Source organism: Poeciliopsis prolifica, unplaced genomic scaffold (assembly GCF_027474105.1).
Source record: "Poeciliopsis prolifica strain line A6 unplaced genomic scaffold, Auburn_PproV2 SCAFFOLD080, whole genome shotgun sequence".
NCBI classification, from domain to species: Eukaryota; Metazoa; Chordata; class Actinopteri; order Cyprinodontiformes; family Poeciliidae; genus Poeciliopsis; species Poeciliopsis prolifica.
In genome coordinates, this window is record NW_026562455.1 from 889,159 (window position 1) to 910,251 (window position 21,093).

The 21,093-nt window shown below is 36.6% G+C and overlaps 1 protein-coding gene, 1 long non-coding RNA gene and 2 other non-coding genes across 6 annotated transcripts; 1 reads left to right on the forward strand and 3 right to left on the reverse strand.

The window, feature by feature from the left end:
- Nucleotide 1: 1 nt before the first annotated feature.
- Nucleotides 2–3,476, reverse strand: LOC129352775 (uncharacterized). Its single transcript, XR_008604933.1, has 5 exons — nt 3,167–3,476; nt 2,775–2,820; nt 2,010–2,054; nt 1,697–1,727; nt 2–759 (listed from the first exon to the last, which is right to left on the reverse strand). It is a non-coding gene; the product is annotated as an uncharacterized LOC129352775 (long non-coding RNA).
- On the reverse strand, nt 1,900–1,968 carry LOC129352821 (small nucleolar RNA SNORD52). The gene has a single exon (XR_008604940.1). It is a non-coding gene; the product is annotated as a small nucleolar RNA SNORD52 (small nucleolar RNA).
- Nucleotides 2,124–2,191, reverse strand: LOC129352822 (small nucleolar RNA SNORD52). Its single transcript, XR_008604941.1, has one exon. It is a non-coding gene; the product is annotated as a small nucleolar RNA SNORD52 (small nucleolar RNA).
- A 2,243-nt stretch (nt 3,477–5,719) lies between the features above and the next one.
- sacm1la (SAC1 like phosphatidylinositide phosphatase a) lies at nt 5,720–20,707 on the forward strand. 3 transcript variants are annotated; one of them, XM_055021872.1, is made up of 20 exons: nt 5,720–5,811; nt 12,116–12,213; nt 12,448–12,522; nt 12,617–12,744; nt 13,080–13,229; nt 15,225–15,284; nt 15,363–15,396; nt 15,495–15,596; nt 16,150–16,235; nt 16,304–16,390; nt 16,475–16,543; nt 16,625–16,704; nt 16,928–17,026; nt 17,106–17,244; nt 18,066–18,135; nt 18,232–18,304; nt 18,378–18,471; nt 18,663–18,755; nt 18,835–18,892; nt 20,283–20,707. In XM_055021872.1, the coding sequence occupies exons 1-20, from the start codon at nt 5,783–5,785 to the stop codon at nt 20,417–20,419; spliced, it is 1,761 nt and encodes a 586-aa protein (XP_054877847.1). In that variant the 5' UTR covers nt 5,720–5,782; the 3' UTR covers nt 20,420–20,707. The 3 variants fall into 3 exon arrangements, with proteins under 3 accessions (XP_054877847.1, XP_054877848.1, XP_054877850.1); XM_055021873.1 differs by lacking the exon at nt 5,720–5,811 and adding an exon at nt 6,002–6,020; XM_055021875.1 differs by lacking the exon at nt 5,720–5,811 and adding an exon at nt 10,228–10,310.
- Nucleotides 20,708–21,093: the final 386 nt, after the last annotated feature.

Genomic DNA, 21,093 nt, shown 5'->3' on the forward strand with positions numbered 1-21,093 from the left:
CTCACACCAAACATTTTTTTATTGAAGTTTATGAGGAATTGAAGTACATCATACAAAAAAACATTGCCACTACAAGAGTAAACAACAGCAGATCACTTGAATACATAATTAGCCTAAAATATATATTTCCAAACTATTCTTAACTAAACATAACTAACCCATATTTGAGATTTTCAGAAATGAAGAAAACTATAACCTAATCAATGAACAGTGGAAGTCAATATTATAACATGTTCAGCTGACAGTGAATTCTTTCATGACTGTTATGAGCCGTGCAGCTTCTGCTCTGGTGCACGTCCTACATCCAACATGTCAATGGCACGCTCCCGTACAGGAGTCTGTATGGGTCATTTTAAAATTGCTAATTGTGTTTTCTAATGGTACACTTTAAAAATAATAGTACCTGACTGAATACCAAAATGAATTACAGGTGTCTTAATGCAGGGTCGTTAAAAAAAAAAAAACAATTCATGCAGATAATCATAAAAAAAACTCCTTGGTTTCTGACTACTATGACTGCTGACTGAACAGATAATGTTCCTGGCTTAACTAAGCATGGCTGCTCGCCTGGTCTGGAGCATAAATCACAATGGTAACTTGTGTGATATTTCTTTTGTAACACTGAATTGAGGTTTAAAACAGGATATCTAGAAAATCCCAGCTTATTCTGCTATCCTGGTTTTGTGAAACAGCCCTCTAGTTTGTAGATAACTAGAATGACGGTCAGTGAAGCTTTAGTTTTCATTCAGAGTTCACTTCCTGTGAGAAGAGAAGAAACATCAAAGTTAATGTATTAGCTGGAGATGTTTGGAAAGTGAAGTTACAACTTTGCAAAACAATATTCTTATAACCCCACCTTAAAATAAGAAATCTTGATTGGTTGAGTACATTCCTCTGTACAACAAGAACTGAAACTGATCAAAGTGTGGTGATGTCTATTCCCATTCTGCAGCTGGTCAGGAGACTACAGACACGTTTAACTAGCACAGTGTCTCTAAGCTCCAGCGGTCTTGATTGTCTCAGTGCGCTGCGAGTAGACTTCAGTTAACATCAGTAGAACCAAATAACTGCATCATCATTGACCAATCAGACCTGTAGAGCAGTCGCTGTTTCATAGACGCTTTGCATCCTATCTAAAGCATCCAACACAAACATGATTTACTTCAACCCTTTTTTTAAGGCACTGTATAATTTTGTAGTGTAAAACAAAAACTCAAATTTTTAAATATTTAATTCAATTTATTACTCAGAATTGATGCAGTGCCATCAAAGGCCACTGCCCTGTATATTTTAGCCACGTCCCTGTTCCAGAACACCTGATTCAAAGGTCTGCATGACCTCCTCTGTATGCCATCGAGTGCATACAATTTGTTGATCACAATATTTTTCAAAACTGGTGAACTTCACCACCTTCACCATATAACCATGTTTGTCAGAGGTTTGCTCTACTTCCATATGGGGGAGCAATCTGGCCTTGGTGCCAAGTCTATTGGCATCAGTCAATACTGATTAAATGGTGATTCTCGTAAATATAGCAATGCATTAAATTCTGATTTAAAAGTTAATCAGAATTTAAAGCTAAAAGTGGCAATGACTGCACAGAAGAACACAAGTTCCCCAGTGTCTGGGATTTTCCCATTCACAAGTTGTAATTTTATTCTATTATTAAAACAAATTTTAATGTTAACATACTTACCTAAACATCCTCATGGACAAGAACAGATGATCTACAAGAAGAAACTAAAATAGGTAAATGTATTCTAATTAAAAAAGAGTATAGTGTTTTAATGGGTATTTTAGTCCATTTACTGCAAGCTTTTTGTAAACACATGCTGAAAGATTCCAGCAGTGCTCTGCACTAGCAGTTAATGGATAAAGCATGCATTAGCTGTGGTTATGTGGTCAGTGTACTGTGAAAACAACTTCATGTTATTTTTCAGAGACTCTAGTCTAAAAATCATCATTCCACTTACTCCAATAGAATAAAGGCTCGCAGATTCCGGGCTTACCTAAAGCAAGACATTCCATCTATAGCTACATCACCAAACAGGTGCCTGAAAAAAAATAATAAATTAGTACAAATTTTTACAAAATCAGTTTGGATTGCAAGTTTGTAGGATGCATGTTCAGTGCAATCTCAAATAGCATCACCATATTATCAGAGACTCTAGTCTAATGAATCATCACTACAGCATTTTAATACAGTACATAATTCAGTGGCAGGGCTGGGCAATATATTCAAATCCAAATGTACAGTTACAGTTGTACAGGACCTTTCTCCAGTAACCATGGCAGCAGAGTTGGAAACTGTGGGCTAACATACAGGAGCAATTTGCATGACAAGGCATCAGTAAAGACTAGGGTTTTAGGATCCAAGGTTCAAGATATAAAAGTTCAGAGTAGCATTATGACAATACACCTCAATTTTGACAATACTAGGGCAAGCACTAAAAAATAGTATACATTTGATTTAATTTATAAAACAAATTATCTCTTTTATACCATAATATCATGACAAAGTGACAGTTGTAACAAACATGTAAAAGCCATATTTTTCACTAGAAAAACAAACCAAGAATTTGAGTGTACATGGATTTTTCCCAGACACAAAAACGTAATAGGACGGATAAAAACCAACCTTGCCTGTAGTTTGCCTGCAATAATCCCCCCCACCCCTCCAAAAAAAGGTAGTCCATCTATGTAATGTAGGGTATAAGTATGATCAGCATGACTATTGCCCAGCCCTACTGATGTTGAATTTCATTGTATCTCACCATCACTGCTGACTTAACCAGCAGCCACTTGGCATCCATCTTGAGGCTGTAAAAGAAATATGGGACAGATTAGATATTTTAGTTAGCAGCTAAAAAATTCTCAAACCCCACATTTTATTTACAAAGTCAGATTTATAACTGAAAACATGAAACAAAGAACACTTTCCTAAAACAAAATAGGGAAAATGTAACTTTACAATCTAAAGCTAAGCCATTTTTAACAATTGGATGATCCAATTGCACAAAGGGGAGGCTGATAAAATCCATGTTGCCGTTTAGTGAAGTAGGTTTTATCTAAGTACGAAGGCTTTGTGAACGAGGCAAGGCTTTCCGTACAGACACGTAGAAAAATACGTTTTCTAAAGGATATAGTTTTCTTCTATTAGCAGTACCTCGTGATTGTTGCTTTGTTCTTCAGAATCAGCAAGGTTGTATGAACCGATCAGCAACTATCCCCCATTTGGTCAGTCTCCTTTTCTTGTGTCCTTGCCACCCCACGTGGTCGGTTGGCGAAGCCGGTGCACATGGTGCAATTTTCTTTCAGTTCACTCTGAAAATAAATAGAAACCCGAACGTGTGTTCTTGTTGTGTTTCACACAAGCAAGGCATCACACAGGATTGAAACTCTGTTTCAGTTTTAATCTTGAACAACCTCTCTATATATATTCCCCTAACGAGCACCAAAGGACAGAGACTAAAATATGGCTGTCAGCAGTTTATATACGAGGGTCCTCTCAGAGCAAAAGTCATAGGTGTCCTAAGAAATGCCAGGGTCTTTTCTTTAATTTTTTTTACAAGGCTCTTTTTTTCTTTTGAGTAACTATAAAACGTCACATAAAAGCCATAACCTAATCTAGTTTCTTATTTACTTTCTTACTTTTTCTGAAAAGTCGGCTTGCAAAATTAAAACACGTAACCTTGTGAATACGGGGTCGTCCGACTCCACCAGCAGGACCTTAAAAAAAAAAAAACTTTACTATAAAAACAGTCAAATCTTACAGGCACACAAACTTCTTGTACAGTATCTTGAGTGATTAGCAGTCAACGATATTTCTAGAGCTATGGTAACTTTTGGAGTGTTATTAATAAACAAAACAATAGAACTCTGTTGTAACTTAATATTTTGTTTGGCAAAATTCTTTATTCATAAACAGAGTGCTGAGATCATCCCCAGTCTTTAACATTTCTTTTCTGCATTCCAGTTATATGTGAAATCCTTGAAATGTATTGATTCGTATGAATCCCTGACTGAAATATTAATGGAATTGCCCACTGATGTATATTAATCCTAATATATAAATCCCCTTGTTGCCATTTTTAGTTATTGTTTCATTATTACTATTTGAGTTTTTTTTCTTTTTTTAAATTATCAATATTACTTTGTATATCCATTTAAAATATGCCTCTTCTATGCCTTATACAGAATTGCACTACTGTAATTGCCTTACTTGTTTGTGATTACTTTGTTTAAATAAAGTTTAAAAAAAAGATTAGCAGTCAAGAAACAGAGTAAAAGAAACAGAGGGGTTACAGAATGACATGAAAGCCTGGCACAACAGGTGATTATCATCAGAAAACAATAAAACATAATAAACTGAACAGCTGGAATTATTGTACGGGGTCTTAATCGTTAAATGGATAAATGTCAAAAACCAAACCGGACATACTGAGCAGAGCAGCGTTCTTTGCCTCAATCATTTTCACAGAGTTGAACAGAAGTGAAATTTATTTTTAGATACCAGCAGGACCTCCCTCAAATAATGTACCACTGCAATGTACAATATATATGTATTGTGATAAAACGAATGAAAGAGTCAAGTTCTTGTGTGTCGTTGTAACTGGTCGCGGTACTGTTACTTGACATCAGGAGGTAGGCCTATCTGATTCTGACCCACAGCAATGGGACCAATTCAGGCTGCTTATAGCGAACCGAGCATTTAGTCCAGCACTGCAGCAGCCTGATAAAATTCATTTTATAGTCCGAAGTTTTGTCTGCAGCTGAACCATTTCTGTCTTTGGGGTTTTTTCCTGCAAATGTGAGGACAATTCCGAAAATACATAGAAACGGTTTTTCTAACTTCAACATCAGACCTACATTTTTATTCACAAACCAGTTGGGAAAAAAAAGTTTGCCCATAATTTGGGACAGTTTAATACCCCTCATTCTTACGACATAGAGGCAGAGGGACTCATTATCCGTTCAGAATCGTTATTAGGCCGAGGGCAGCCAAATTAATTTATTTTGCAAAATTTGTATTTTTAGCTAAATACTATTGTTGAGAGGCACAAAAATAAAAATAAAAAATAAATAAATAAATAAATAAATAAATAAATAAATAAATAGGGAAAAAAAATATGAAAGGGCAGTTGGTCGTTGATCAAGAATAAAAGGGGTAGGGGCTCAAGCCTCCTCCTACCCCCATGCATGGGTAGCCGTGACACTGGGAGTACCACCATATCATAAAAAAAAAAACAAATAAACAAACAAAAAACATTGAAACAAACAAAAAGAAGCAAACTTGACAGGAGGATACGACATAATCAATTTTTTACTAAATTTATAGTTTCTCTAGTTTTTGAATTATTGAATAAAACAATGAGAATGTAGTACCAATTCAAGTCTTTCATGAAGATAACGCAGATCTATATCATTGAACTTGCATTTTTGTATATATTATTTAACAAGAAGTACAATGAGGTTGATGATAATGAAGGAGTCTCAGTTCTTTTTGGTCAAAAGCAGCAAAGCCAAAGATAGCAATCTCATATACATGTAAATCTTGTGTCACTCTGTGTTAAACATGCAAATCCTGCCACTCACTGGGATCCATGACGAGTTGCAGGGCTCTAACCGCATTGAACTACAAATACCAAAAATCCTCCCACCTTGTGTGGATGCCAGGTTGTACTGGGCTGGACGGGAAAGCTGCTTCAGACACTTAACTGGCAACACAAAGGAAAGCAACTATATATGCTGTCGTCACTGAGGTCAACCATTCTGAAGGAAAATGGCGACTGCCTATGAGAGATACAATTTGTAAGTAATTTTCGTTTAACTTTGGTAACTATCCTGGTAGCAATTATTCTTCTAATCCGACTTTAATAAAAAACGAAGCTTCCAACGAAGCTAATACTGAAGCAGAAGTTCAGCAGAGCAGTCTGAAGTTTGCTATCAGGATCGAAATTCAGAGCAGGAGTCATTCGAGCTTCGCATTTCACTCATTTATAATGAAAAGTACTCACAAGGTGAGGTCCTAACATTGCTAATGTGGCACACACCAAATGAAGGCATTTGGTGTGTGCAGTGAACATGGTCGCTGTCAATCATGTCCATGATTTTCATCAGACCGAAAAGAAATTAGTGTCTTCTTGCTTAATGTTTGTGTTAAGCTGACTTTCCTATCCCAATTTGTCGCTCATAAAACAAAAGGCTTTATGAGCGACTGTCCGTTGGCAGTTAGCCTTGTTTTTTTTGTTTTAACCAAACGACGGTGTTATTCTCAAGACATACCTTTAGTATACACCTTCATTAACAGTGTGAGTCATCCAGTCCTACCTGTTACCCCTCCTTTTCTGCCCTCAGCAGTAGGTTAGGCAACCTAAAGAAAGTCCGGGTCTCTTGTCACAGACGGGATGAAGCCACTAGTTTAAAGCTAAATGTGACCTCCTCTCAAATAAATAATCGATTATTAGTTGGTTGGAAATAAACGGTTCTGGGGAAATATTCGATTTAGGAGAGTGTTGTGGTGATTTTAGTGCGTGCTTGTGGAGACTGGTCTTGATTATGCAAGACCAACAAAGAGTAGTTGTGGCACTACAACAGCGAACTGTCTACAAATTATTGCTTTCCACTGTTGGTTGCCTTGCTTGTTTTCTTTACCATTCACTCAAAATCTTGTTTTTTTATTTCAATTAGCCTTTTCTAATTAAAAAAGCAAATATTCTTTATTTGCTTTTAATTAAAAACGAAATATAAATTTTTTAAGTCTAAAAAAAATTAAGATTTATATTGTTAGAAACGTAAGCAAGAAGTTAACCTTTTCAGCCATGTTTTCTGGTTCTCCTGATTTGTACAGTGATGAGAAACAGATTTCTGTGATTGTCTACTACACAGTCAAAAGAAAAGATGGGTGCACCCCGTAGTTTACCAGATAGTGGTAAACTATGGAGTGTTTAGTTGCACATTAACAACGGTCTCTCTCATAACTATAAAAATGCATTTAGACCCACTTTTCCTCCTAACATTGCTAATGTGGCAGACGTTTTTTTCATTCACATCTTAAGAGTCAGTATATCACTGCTATATTCAGTGAATGCTAAACAATTCAAAATAGAGACAAAGTCTTGTCTCTTTATGACAAACGAATGACTTTCACAATAATTCTCTACTTTTTCTTTGTTCAACTTCAGTAGTACTTGCTGTTCAGCCTTTGGCTGCCACCACTCCCTGAAGGCCTGAACTCAGTTCAGGCATGGCTAGCTCATGTTTTTGCCAAAATTATAAAAATTGAGGTCTCTGTGAAAGGGATCACACTGTTGTTTTGTGTGAAGAAGTTTTTTAAAGTTGCTATAGATTGAGCAGTCAATTGTTTGGTTCTTTGACCTATACTCATAATAAAGATTCATGAGAGATTGTCTAGCTCAGGTGTGTCAAACTCATTTTCGTTTTGGGCCAAATCAAGACCATGAAGGCTCTTAAAGGGCCGGTTGTGCCAGAATGTGTTGATAAAACCTGTTCACAAACTGTTAATATGTCAATGAATTCTTAAATTACATAATATTATTGAAGAGCTTTTCAGTCCCTTCAGGAATAAATGCGACTATTTACCCACTGTATAAATCATGGATTATAATCATACATCAACTAAATTCTCAAGAAACTGGAGGGATTGATTGACACAAATTGGCAGTAAACAGATAAGAACTGCATTGATATAATTGATAATATAATATTTTTTTTAATATAATATTTTATCACACTTAGTGTTTAGTCTAGTCTGTGGAGGGCCACATAAAAAGCTATGGCGGGCCGGATTTGGCCCCCGGGCCTTGAGTTTGACACATGTGTTCTAGCTCATGAGCAGAACGGACAGGCTGTTACTACAGATTATTACATGAGCTCATAATCTGCTTTGGTATTTCAGCTTTAGTGACATATTTACTTCAACAACTGAAAAACTGTTTTTTTTATTTGATCAGGAAATTAAAACAGAACTTGTTAGATTTTTTCTGGCATTTTTGTCAGTCTTGTTAAATCTTAAATCATCGTTCACCAAACTTGAACATGAAATGAAAGACAGATATATTCTAGTTAATAACATATGTTATAAGCTACTTTCTGTTTAAATTTTCTATTTAATCTAACTGGGGCCTTTTGATTGTACTGCACAGGAAGTTTGGCATCTGTCATAAATGACTAAGATTATAATTTTGTGCTGCTCATAACATCAGTTAAAGTTCACAGAATAAAAGTACAAATTAGTCATGTTATCCAATTGGCTTTTATATTGATACAATAAAATCCCATTTAGATAAAAATCTATACATCAAGAGAGTTCATGTTTATTTAGAATGAATTGAGCTGGTTTGTGGAAAAGAATTTCCCATTTGGGACGATAAAATCTGTGAATCACAGCCTTTAAATTAGTTAACATGACTTAAAAACTTTAATTACATATGTTTTGCCACACATGCAGCTTGTTTTAGCATGACTAAAAATAGAAGTTTATTTCAAGTCAGTTAGAAATAATACTTCTAATACTCATAAACTGCTTTGGTATAGCATACAAGTTCAGCCTGTTTCCAGAGTGAGCTGGGGGAAACGGCTCACTGGACTCAGAGAGGTCCATGTTCTTTTGATGCAAAATTTGCCTCCAATTTCACTTGGTGGTACATCCCAATAAAACGTTTGAGATCACAAGCTTACTGCAAAAAACAGTAAGTTTTTGTCCTCATATGTGTAAAGAAGACCTCCTTTGGGAAAATCAAATCACAACCTTATTGTACTCTACTCAGAATGTAAACCTCTTATTCACAGACAACCTGTTATAAAAAGCTCTGTGAGAAAGTGGTCACAGAAAGTTGAAGATGTCCTGCAGAGTTATTTTGAGGCTACAAACTGGGATGCTCTTTGCCAGCCACATTGAGGGGACATCAGTGACTGAGCGTGTGACCTTCTGCATAAATATCTGTGTGGACAACACTATCCAAACCAGAACAGTGAGATGCTTCCCTAATTATGAACCTAGGATCATCAATGATATGAATGAGCAGTATAGAAGAAAACTCATTTTTGAGTTATTGACCATAGACCAGTTGCCCTGACATCCCACATCATGAAGGTCCTGGAGGGACTCCTGTTGGCCCACCGGAGTATGCAAAAAAACACATATCAAGACCCCCTGCAGTTTGATTATTGCTATGGAGTTGAAGTTGCCATCATATACCTTCTTCAACAAACCCACTGTTATCTGGACAAAGCAGGCAGAGCTATGAGGGTCATGTTCTTTGATTTCTCCAGTGCATTTAACACAATGCAGCCTGATCTGCTCTATCAGAAACTCCAGAAGACACAGGAGTCAGTGACTATCTGGCAAACGAACCACAGTTTGTGAGACTCTAAGGTCATGTCTTGTCATGAAAGGTCATGGAGCACAACTGGTAAAATGGCAGCTAATATTAGCATAGTGCTTGGTGTATCCCAGGGTTCAGCTCCAGGAATGAAGCCTAATAGATTTCATAAATCTTAAAAATTTTGAGTTATTCCCCAACAGTGATTTAGTTTATCTGACAAAAGAGACTACCTTTGAAATAAAACAATATTATTATAAATATATAACATTCACCAGTTTACACAGGTGGAAAAGACTATTCTTTATATTTAATTCTTTCATACTATCAAAAGTAAGATACTTCCCAGATCTCCCATTTTTGTTTTGATATACATTGATATATGCATTATTTTGTGCTGTATAAAAACATTGAGTGTGAAATGCTCATCATACATTAAAATCAGAATATTCTGTTCCTATTCTATTCTGTTTTCCCCACTAAGAATATTTAAATATGCTCAGCCATGTGTCAATCCAATTGAAAAATACTTAAATTATGTCCTTGTACATGTGGTTGTGATAGCTGTTTGAATAAGGTTTCCAGCTAAAAAGCGTGAAAATCTATTTAGTATTTTGTGAGATGATTGTGTCTGCCAAACATAATGCTGAGTAGAGCTCCAAGATGGCGACCCTACGTGACGTCAGCAACGTAGGGTCGCCTACGTAGGATCTATTCCATGATGCTTCATGGAATAGATCCATGAGGCATCTATTCTTTATATACGTGTATGTTGGAAACTATTATCTTGAAAGTAAACAAAACAAAGGAGATTATTGTTTTAAGCCCTTTTCCTTCATGGAAGTGGAGGTGGTTGAGGAATATAAATACCTGTGTTCATCGCAACAACAATCTGAACTGGAGACACAACAGAGAACACATCCTTAAGAAAGAACAGAGCAGACAGTTCTTCTTGAGGAAGCTAAGGTCCATCAAGGTTTTCTGCATGTCTTTCAGAAGTCTGTTGTTGAGTATAATCTCTTTTGCAGTCATCTCTTGGGGCAGCAGCAGAGCCAGTGATTTAAAAATAAGTTCAGCCTCTACCAGACTCATAAGTCAACTGCATCACATGACTTATGAGGAAATGCGACTGTATCAACAAGATGGAGTCTTGTAGATTTCCTTAAAACAGGTACAACATAGATTTACAAATGTAAATCTATGTTGTACCTGTTTTAAGGTTTTGTGATGTAGTGAGAAAACATCTAGATAAAACAGGTCTGCTCTGTTACTAGGATAACAGATAGCCTTTAATGCGGCCCGTACCGCTGCATGCCCCCTCACAATATATATATCAAGACGTGTGGCTCCATCCCGTGAGGAGCTATTACTTTTGTTGGCATTTCGAGTAACCATGGCGGCATAATTAGCAAAAAACGAGCCAAATTCAAGTCAAAACAAAAGACTAACTGACACAAAACAGTGTCAGTTACACTCAAAATAGACAGAATTGTGTCTCCCTCTGAGCTGCTCTTTAGAACTGCAGTGATGGCAGAATGTCAGAATTACAATCATGGTGGAACAACTGCTATAAACTCATTGCATCTCTGAATAGCGCTGTTTGTTATATCTTATATGCATATCATCTAGTGGTGGCAAAAGCAACAAAAAATTTTGTATGCTCTGGACTTAAGATGGAGTACATGCACACATATTCATTACATACTTTGATTAAATTAATAAATGTGATTCCAGTACCGAAAAATGTAATTGATACTGAGGCAAGTCTCTCTAACCGGAGAATGTGAACCTGTACTGGGCTGATTATGTTTTAATAATGCTCCTGCAGAAGATTCATAACTTATAACTTATAAGTCTGAAAAACGAAGAGGTTTGAAAAAACAGTTTGTGTGCTCCAATCAAAAGAGAGATTCATTTGATGTATCAAAGAGTGATGTCATCACCGCTGATGTCATTGTTACCATTGAAGCTGGACATTCTAATGGTGCATTCACATCAAACATGTTTTGAGCATCAGGCGAGTCTGGTTTATATTCAGTCTCTGTGGAGTGTTGGATGTGCTAAATGTGTCAAATGGTTCAAATCGCACCGCGCTAAGACGCTCGAAGCGCACCGCAATAACCCTCGACGCGCCTCCACATAGACTGAATCCAAACCAGCAGCGCCTGACACTCAAAACGCATTTAGTGTTAACACACCATTGTATGTCCAGTGTCACATTAGGTCAGTGCTTCTCAATTCCAGTCCTCAGGCCCCCTGCTCTGCATGTTTTAGACATGTCTCTATTTCAGAACAGCTGAACCAATCGATTGCATTACCTTTTGTCTCCATTTTAGGACTCCCCCCATTGATTGATTTTGTAATTTTTTTTAGCTAAACTTTGCATTGTTGCTAATTTTCAGCATTAGAATGCTGGGTTCAAACCAACGGGCACACTTTGGCAGGCTCCAGTGAAATTTCTTCAGGAATTTTCTAGTTCTTCACATAAAATTGAAGACGAGCTTAGAGAAAGGAATATGTAGGTTCTCTTTCTGACTATATTTCTTCCTGTTAAATGTCCGTTTATTGTTTAGTTTATTGTTTTTGCTTCTAACCATCTAATTATTGTGTTTTCTTGATCAGATTACATTCATATAGGTTTATGTAATGTAAATCATGGGCAGGTGAATATCTACCAACCTGTCCAAACTGTATAGTTGGTTATTGGAGAATCTTATAAACTTCATTTGATGAATTTGAAGGCTTCATATATTGTCAACTTGTTTTCATAGGCACACAACCCCTGAAAAGTTCTTCATTGAGGCCTGTGATGAAGGAGCTGATGCCGTCCTGGTCATTGACCGGGTTTCAAATGAAATGACCCTCACAGGTAGAACATCTGAATAGCAAGCACTGTACTTGCACTGATTTCATAGTATTTCTTCAGGATGTTTTATGGAGGAAATGTAGTTAATGATTAGCTGCTGTTGGCAATCTCTTCTTTGCTAGACCTCTGTGATTCTGTGAACAGTTAACAATTTTTTAACAGCAAGGAATAGAAGGACATAACATGCAAGATGTATTTCTCTTCAACTTCTTCCCTGTTGTGTTCACGATTTCATAGGTAGAAATGATATTCCTCCCTCTGCTGTCACCAGACCTATCTGTGGGATCATGGGAACTATTCGTCTGGTTGCAGGTATGTGACTAATGATAACTACAGCATGCATGTTGTAAAATGTCCTGTTTAGCATGTCTTTATTGCGATTTGACTTACAATGTTCACTGCACAGGGATGTACCTGATTGTCATCACCAGGAAGAGGAATGTAGGCAACCTTCTTGGCCATGCTGTGTGGAAGGCTGTGGACTTTGATGTGATATCCTATAAGAAGACAGTGCTACATCTCTCAGAAATCCAGGTTAACAAGATTGTTCCTTTTGTAGTCTTTAACAATATAAATTTACACAGTTGGAAAAACTGTAAGTGTAGAAAATTGTTCCTGTGTTATAAATATGCATGTAAATATGTTAGCATATATACACAAACAAATATGTGTGTGTGTGTACTTGTATATGTGAATGTGTATGTATGTGTGCTTGCACATATGTTTGTACGTGTGTACTGCTGCTACTCCCATGACCCGAAGAAAATGGACAGGGATGAAAATTTACAGTTTTTTTTCTTATTTGTCTTTTATTACTTGTCTCAGAGTTCAGAAGTGTATCCTGAAAACATGTTTGTTTTTCGCTTTAGTCTCAGGAGAATAAGACCTTCCTGGCTATGATTAACAATGTGCTGAATACAGATGGCTTCTACTTCTGCACTGACTTTGACCTAACACACACGCTGCAGCGACTGGCCAACACCAGTCCTGACTTCCAGGAGATGAGTCTGCTGGAGAGGGTAAATGGTCATTACAAATCTTTGCACTAAATGTTTGTACAGTTTGTTTAAAGTAAGTCAAACATTTGAATTAATTTTAAAAAAATGCTTCTATAGGTTGAATTGAAATTCTTGACTTTTTTGTCTTTGTGTGTTGTATATAAACAGGACAGACTGTTGTACTATATTCTCCGGGAAGAGAAAGGTCACTTTAAGGATGCTTATTGTTCTCCCGAAAAACGACAAATCCAGACATTAATTTCATTCACCAACTTAAAATTTGGATATTATGCTGCTAGCACTCAGCTCTTAGTGCTGCAGCAAAACAGCAGCTCAGAGGCGGAAGTGAGAATGTTGCGCAACATAAGCAATCCGGCTGTAACATGGTGCGCTAAATAATGAGACATAATTTAACGAAGGTTCGAGGCAGATAATTTGCCCTGAGGAATTTTAATAATTGACACACTCGGATCACTCAAGGAATCATTACAGCCCTACCTTTTAATAATTTAATCCATTTATAACGTATGTGACTATAATATCAAGTCCACCAAGTATGAATACTGACGTATTTGGTGTATTGGCAGCTCCAAGAACATCTGAGAAAATTAACACACTATGATGACTATTAAAAATTTAACTTTAATGGTAATAAACATAAAATATTTCTGCATATTTTATGCTCAAAAGCTTTCAGATGAACTCATCTGCTGAGCAAGCTAATAAAAGTTAGTTCAATAATCTGCATGTTGTTGAATAAAACATTTTATTGTGAAATTAAGTAAGAATGATTTGTCATGCAGGATTTCCCACAGTTTGTTTTTTTTCCTTTTTTTGTGAAAAATTAAGGGTTGACAGGAGAATAAAAAAAACATCAACAACAAAGAAAATACTGAATACTGGACTGAATAAAACTAGACTTTCTGAAGGCTGTATATGTATAAACTAATGCCATTATCTTTTTAAATAGGTAATTATTCTGTAAAGATTATTGATGTTTTATTACCCAAAAATATTAGGTAGAGTGAGTTGAATGTTAAATCAAATTTTCTTAAACTGGGACAGGAACAGAATAGGAGCTTTTTGTGTTTTTGCTGATTTTCAAAAGATCAATGATCTTTTAGTTTTGTCTGCTGTTCAAGACGATGATTAAATATGCATAAAACCCCATTGCATGTTAGTTACACCAGCAATTTTTTTTACTGCAAGTTATATGCTCCAAGGTGTTTTCAGATTCATTTGCACCAACAAATTTTAGCATTTACAGTTTAGAATAGGGCATTAATATATGTTTCATTATTGATACTGTCAGCTTGTCTGGCTTTGATATTTGATGCATAAGTTGGTCTCCATAATAAGCCTTCATATAATCATATAAATGCCAGTACAGGCAAAGCTTTCCTCCAAACGGGTACTTTTGAGTGAATTGTGGAATGTGTGCCAAGATCAGTGTGTGACCTATAAACCTAACTTAATCCATCTTTGCTATTACTTTTGTAGGTATATTAAAAAAAAAAAACACTTTAAAATAAATATACAACTCTTAGCCTAGTGGGAAAGCAAGTGGCACTGGTGGCCCTGGGAGATAACCTATGTTTTATAGAACACTTTCCCTGTCTGGTGGTACAACTACAAAAAATGCTATTTCACCCCAACATTTTGTCCATCCATCCATTTTCTTGCACCTTTATCCCATTGGGGTCGTGAGGGTTGCTGGTGCCTATCTCCAGCTGTCAATGGGCGAGAGGTGGGGTAGAGTTGATTATTGTGGAAGCTGGCAAATATAATAAAATTAAATGATGCTGCTGCATCCAGTGTCCAGGCCAAACTGACAAATATATCCTTTGCGGTTGTTTAAAGTTCAAATTTGTTGTCCTATTTCTTTAAATGTGGATGTGGGCAAAGGTTTGGAATGGTGGTTGATATTAAAATATATTTTTTGCATATTTGCATTTACCATTTAAAAGAAGTGTCAAATGGTGAATGGTTTAACAATTAGTTTCTTGTGGTTTACAGGCAGATCAGAGATTTGTCTGGAATGGTAACCTTTTAAGGGAACTTGCTGGACAGCCTGAGGTAACTGCTGTCACATGGTTTCACTCATCTTGACTACTTTTATACTCGTATTTTCTAACTACCACTGCTTCTTTGTAGCTTCACAGATTTGCACTACCTGTTATTCATGGATGTATCCTTTGCCCCAAAAATCCAGAATGTTTTTGTTGAAAAATGATCTGACCAACAGAAGCTCCAAGATTAAGCTTTTCTTTAACCCTCTTCTTCCAGTCATTGTTATGAAGCCATGCCGTATAAATGGGAAGATCTTTGAGTGGATCCTCATCTCCAGGAGAAGCTGTTTCCGGGCTGGTGTGAGATACTATGTTAGAGGTGAACATGAAAAAGGATCGCTTGGCTGGATTAAAGTGAAATATTTGGACTAATAAAGGGAAGGCAATATGTTCCTGTCAGAAATGCCTGAGTTTAAATGTAGGTGCTATCTTGACATAACATTTGTCAATCAAGTGGGTTTGTCAGCAACTGATCAATAATAATAAAAATAGCATTAGTTGTGCCTTAGTTTACCTGTGGATATAAATTAGATGGTCCTTACTGGCTCTATATCTGTAGTTATGCCTACATATCTATGACTGAAGTTCAAAGCTTCCCATTTTTAGAATATTGTTATTACTGTAATTATTATTCGCTGCAAAATCGCCAGACATTGTGCTCCACAACGACAACAACATGTGTTCCTTGCTTGATGTGTTTAATCTGGATGACAATAACATTTTAAAGAAAGAAGCAGAGACAATAACAAAGAAACAAATCTGGAGATAGTTCAATGCAGAAATTAGCTAGTACTGAATCTAGCTGTGGTGAAGGAGGCACTTCATTTTCTATCCTCTCCTCTATCCTTTGACAAATGTTTCTGTCTCAACAGGTATTGATTCTGAAGGCCATGCTGCTAACTTTGTGGAGACTGAGCAGATAGTTCTGTATGAGGGAGCAAAGGCTTCCTTTGTGCAGGTAGGGTTGTTCTCTGACTGTTGTATTGTCTCGTGATAGGTGTTACCACAAGGTACTTTCATTTACAGACACGAGGCTCTATGCCGTTTTACTGGAGCCAGAGGCCCAATCTGAAGTACAAGCCTAAACCTGTAATCAGCAAAACCATGAATCATGTAAGCGCTGCCATTCTCTCATATATCTAATTTCTTAGGCTTTAACTAGAATAGAAGTGAGGATCTGATGTCAACCATTTACAGATGGATGGTTTCCAGAGGCACTTTGACTCACAACTACTCATCTATGGAAAACAAACTGTTCTGAACCTGGTGAGGACCTTTTATTAAACACTGAGCTAAGAATGATCCAACTGTACACATTTAAAGGCAATTTGGACTCTCCTTGTCCAGGTGAATCAAAAAGGGTCAGAGAAGCCACTGGAAGAGGAGTTTGCCAAGATGTCGTCTGGTCTTAACAACGGTATGATCAAGTAAGTGTCGACCATTACTTATCAGTTTTTACATTCACTTTCTATTCAAATGTATTTCATCAAGGACAGCACATTAAACATTACATGTTGAAAACAGCAACTGTTTGTATGTAGGTTTTATAGAGTCAGACAGTGTCAACAGAATGATTGAAGCAGTTAAAGTTAATATCAGATTACCTGCATTTTGTAAATGAACATTCAACTTTTAACATTACATCCTTAGCTACTTGGCCTTTGATTTTCACAAAGAGTGCAGTCACATGAGATGGGACCGTCTTCAGATCCTAGTGGATGCTGTAGCAGAGACACAAGATGAATACAGGTAGCTGAACTAGCACCTGTTGGTATCATACTTCAAGGTGGCTACTGGAAGGGGTACTGAGCATTTTTTGTGTGTCTAGCTACTTTATGGTGAACTCAGATGGAAAGATATTGACCCAGCAGAAAGGAGTTTTCAGGAGTAATTGCATGGACTGCCTAGACAGGACCAATGTCATTCAGAGCCTGCTGGCCAGATGCTCACTTCAGTCACAGCTTCAGGTATGTTAACTTTTTTTTTAAAGAGAAAAAAAAACCTTGCCCTTGTTTTCAGCTAATCAATTTATTATGTGATTTATTAAAAAACTTTGTTTTAATAAATTAAAACAAAGTCAATAATAGTCATTTGCACAATTTATTGTTTTTTTTCTCTCCTTGTCTACCAAAAATTGGATGACAAAAGTCTGGTCCAGTACTCTCAACTGGGCCACTTTGTGAAGGATTTTTTAAAAATTTTTATGGAGACTTAATAATTCATTTCATTTTTTTTGTTTCTGTTTGGTTGATTTATTTGGGGTATTGAAAATTTATTCTAGTTCCAACCAGTGTTTAAATGTTTGTCAGTATTTTGAATTTATAATTTTTTGAGAATGTGTTCTTGCTTTATTATGCCATTATTAGATTACTTTAAAATAGTCTCAGAACAACAATATCACTGTTTATTGCAATAATTTCTGGGGCAATATATCACCTGTAATGTTATTGTGACAAGTCTGCATCCAAGTTTAATTAAGCTGCAGCCCCGTAGAAGTGTCCATAAATGTGTGAAAAACTGGACGTGCTGTGGTGGCGTAGGGGATAGCGTGTCCCATGTTTGAAGGCCTTGAGTCCTCCACGCGGCCATCGTGGGTTTGATTCCTGGACCTGATGATATTTGCCGCTTGTCTTCCCCCCCACCTCTTGTCAGCCTACTTTCATATAAGGGACACCAGAGCCCACAAAAACCCTCTAGAGGGAAAAAAGAAATGTGTTAAAAATCTGATTCTGTATAGATCAATAGGGATGGTAAATGGTTGAGTCCATATTTTTTATATCTTTAACAGAGAGTGGGAGTTCTAAATGTGGGTCAGCGCATTGAAGAGCAGGCTGAGTTTGAAAAAGTCTACAAAAATGGTAGGACAATACATGCTCTATGAGCATGCTTTGTGGGATTAGTAGATCCTGTAAGTTTTGGTGTGTCTTCATGTATTTTATTTTGCTTTCTAACAGCTTGGGCTGATAATGCCAATGCATGCGCTGTGCAGTATGCTGGGACTGGAGCTTTAAAAACAGACTTTACAAGGTAACACAAACATCTGTCAACAGAAACACCTTCTGTCTGATTGAATATGACTGCAATGTTATTTGTTGAGCAGGACAGGGAAGAGGACCAGGTGGGGACTCTTGCTGGATGGGTGGAACTCCATGATTCGCTACTACAAAAACAACTTTTCAGATGGATTCAGACAGGTACCTCTGTGACACAATTTATCATGGATCAAAGTAAAGATGCCTTGTGTAACACTTTTCTTCCAAAAAGATTTTGAAACTTATTCATTACCTAAGACAAATGCTGTGTGTTTTTGAGTGAAGACTTTAGTGCTGATTTATACATAAAGAAAGACTAGGATATCTCTAGCAGTTGTTTTATTCCCCATTAGGACGCTATTGACCTTTTCCTGGGTAACTTTGCTGTTGATGAGTCAGAGGGACCCACTCCTCTTCGTACGAAGAAGGACTGGAAGTTCCTAACAGTGAGTGCATCAGTGTTTCACCGATTAACAATAAATCTGAGTGGTCTAACGCATTGAATGTTTTATTTTGTCTTTGAAGCTTCCCATTGTCATGCTGGTTGCATTCTCCATGTGCATTGTTTCTCTTCTTTTGGCTGGTAAGTAATAACTCACAGTGAATAATGGTATCATTTTGTTGTTGCTGCTTAGCATTCATACTCTTGTATTACTGGGGATGAAAATTGACATCATACCATGGTAAGATAGGTCCACCCACGTGGAAGTGTCACTCAGGTGGATCGAACCTCCAAAGAAACCGACATAGTTGTAAAAGTGAAAGTAGTGAAGCTCAGCATTACCAAAGAGATTTGATGAGACATAGCCCAGATGGCAAAATATTAGTGAATCAATGTTGAAATTTAGTTATATAGAAACATTGAATACACGTTGAAGTCTGACATTGAAATGATTTTGAAAGTGGTCGGTGACTTGCATGTTGAATCAACCATAACTGACACGATATCAATGTTGAATCAGCCATCATCTGAAAGTGGATCTGCATGCATTATCGTGTCTTGAGGATATTAAATCCCTAAACTTAAAGGATTTTAATAAACAAAGACGTGGGTACTTGATTTTGGACCTACTGGAGCATGTCAGAGCCTGACAGTTAGACCCCCTGGCAACATACCTGAAGTCCACAGCTGCAAACCGTGGCTTTAAGACAAATTTTAAAGTTGATGGTCAAATATGGGCCACAGTCAAATCTAGTTTTTATCATTTATGTAAATTAGCAAAGATAAAATCTGTTCTTTCAAGGAGACGGTTTGAAATAGTAATCCATGCCTTCATATCATCACGGCTGGATTACCATAATTCCCTCCATCTCAGAGTCAGCCAGTCCTCACTTACACATCTCCAACTGGTTCAAAATGCTGCTGCACATCTTTTAACAGGAACTATTCTGGCTTCTCTCTACTGGCTGCCTGTGTATTTTTGAGTTAATTTTATAATCCTTTTGTTTGGTTTTCAGTGTTTTTAACAGCCTTTTCCTACCTTATTTAACAGACCTTCTCCACTGCTACACTCCCTCTCAGTCACTCAGGTCTGCTGAGTGACCGAGAGGGAAGCTTAGAGGGGACAGTCTTCTCTGCTTGTGTTCCTAAATGAAACCCTCTACCTTTGCACATTGGACAGACCCTTTAATTAAAACCTGTTTAAAAAGTTATTTTTACCCATTTTTTTACCCATTCAACCCAACTGAGATTTGATTTTGCGCAAGCTTTATTGGTATTTTTAACTGTGTCCTTTAATTGTGTTTTAAATTGCGATTTTAATTTATTATTGTGTCCTTAGCTTTGTCACTTTGTTTTTGTGCTTTCTTTTGTCTTTATTTAGTACTGATGTTCAGCTTTGTTCAAGCTATGGCTAGTGTTAAAGTGCTCTATAAATAAAGTTAATGATCAGGTTTGATAGACTTTGGATAATTATTTAAATGTTTCTGTTTTCATTGGAAAATGGCTGATGTAAATGCTGTTTGTCTTGTAGGTGACACCTGGACAGAGACTTTTGCTTATGTAATGTTCTGGGGGAGCGCCAGTGCAATCACAGCCACTGTCATCTTGTTTAATGGACAAGATTTTGTAGACGCCCCGAAGTTAGTTCACAAAGAAAAGATGGACTAAGTGTATTTGTATGTTTGAGGTGGGTGAGACATAATCAAATATGTGCTCCACTACTTCATCTTCACTGATCTGATGTTAACTCTGGTGTCTGTGTGGTTCTCCAGACTTTAGTTTTTCTAATGTTTGATGACAGTCAACCTTCTTCAAACATGTATTCATAACCGTGAATCATTCTGTACATTTATGTACCTATATTAATCATTATTAATCATTCCATATTCTTGTTTCCCTAGTTTGTTATATTTGTTTTGCTTTGTACTTTGATAAAAAAAAAACTCTTCTAATTCATCACTGTTTCATTCCGTTTGGGTAGGATAAATGCTACAAACCTTTTACTGGGATATTATGTTGTCAACCCTGAATTGTCACCCCCAAGGTGTGGGACTCAAACATGAAGATATTTAAATGTATTTGCTGTATTTTATTTAGAACAAAGGAAAATATAAAGTGTGCACACAGTTTTGAATGTAACAAAATTTACAAAGTTGTGTGAAATATGAATATATGGTCCTACTACAATGAGTAAAAGTCTTCCCATGATGTTTCATTTAGAGAACATCTGATATTGTCAAAGGTTTCACTACCATCTTAATTATATATATATATATATATATATATATATATATATATATATTATATATATATATATATATATATATATATATATATATATA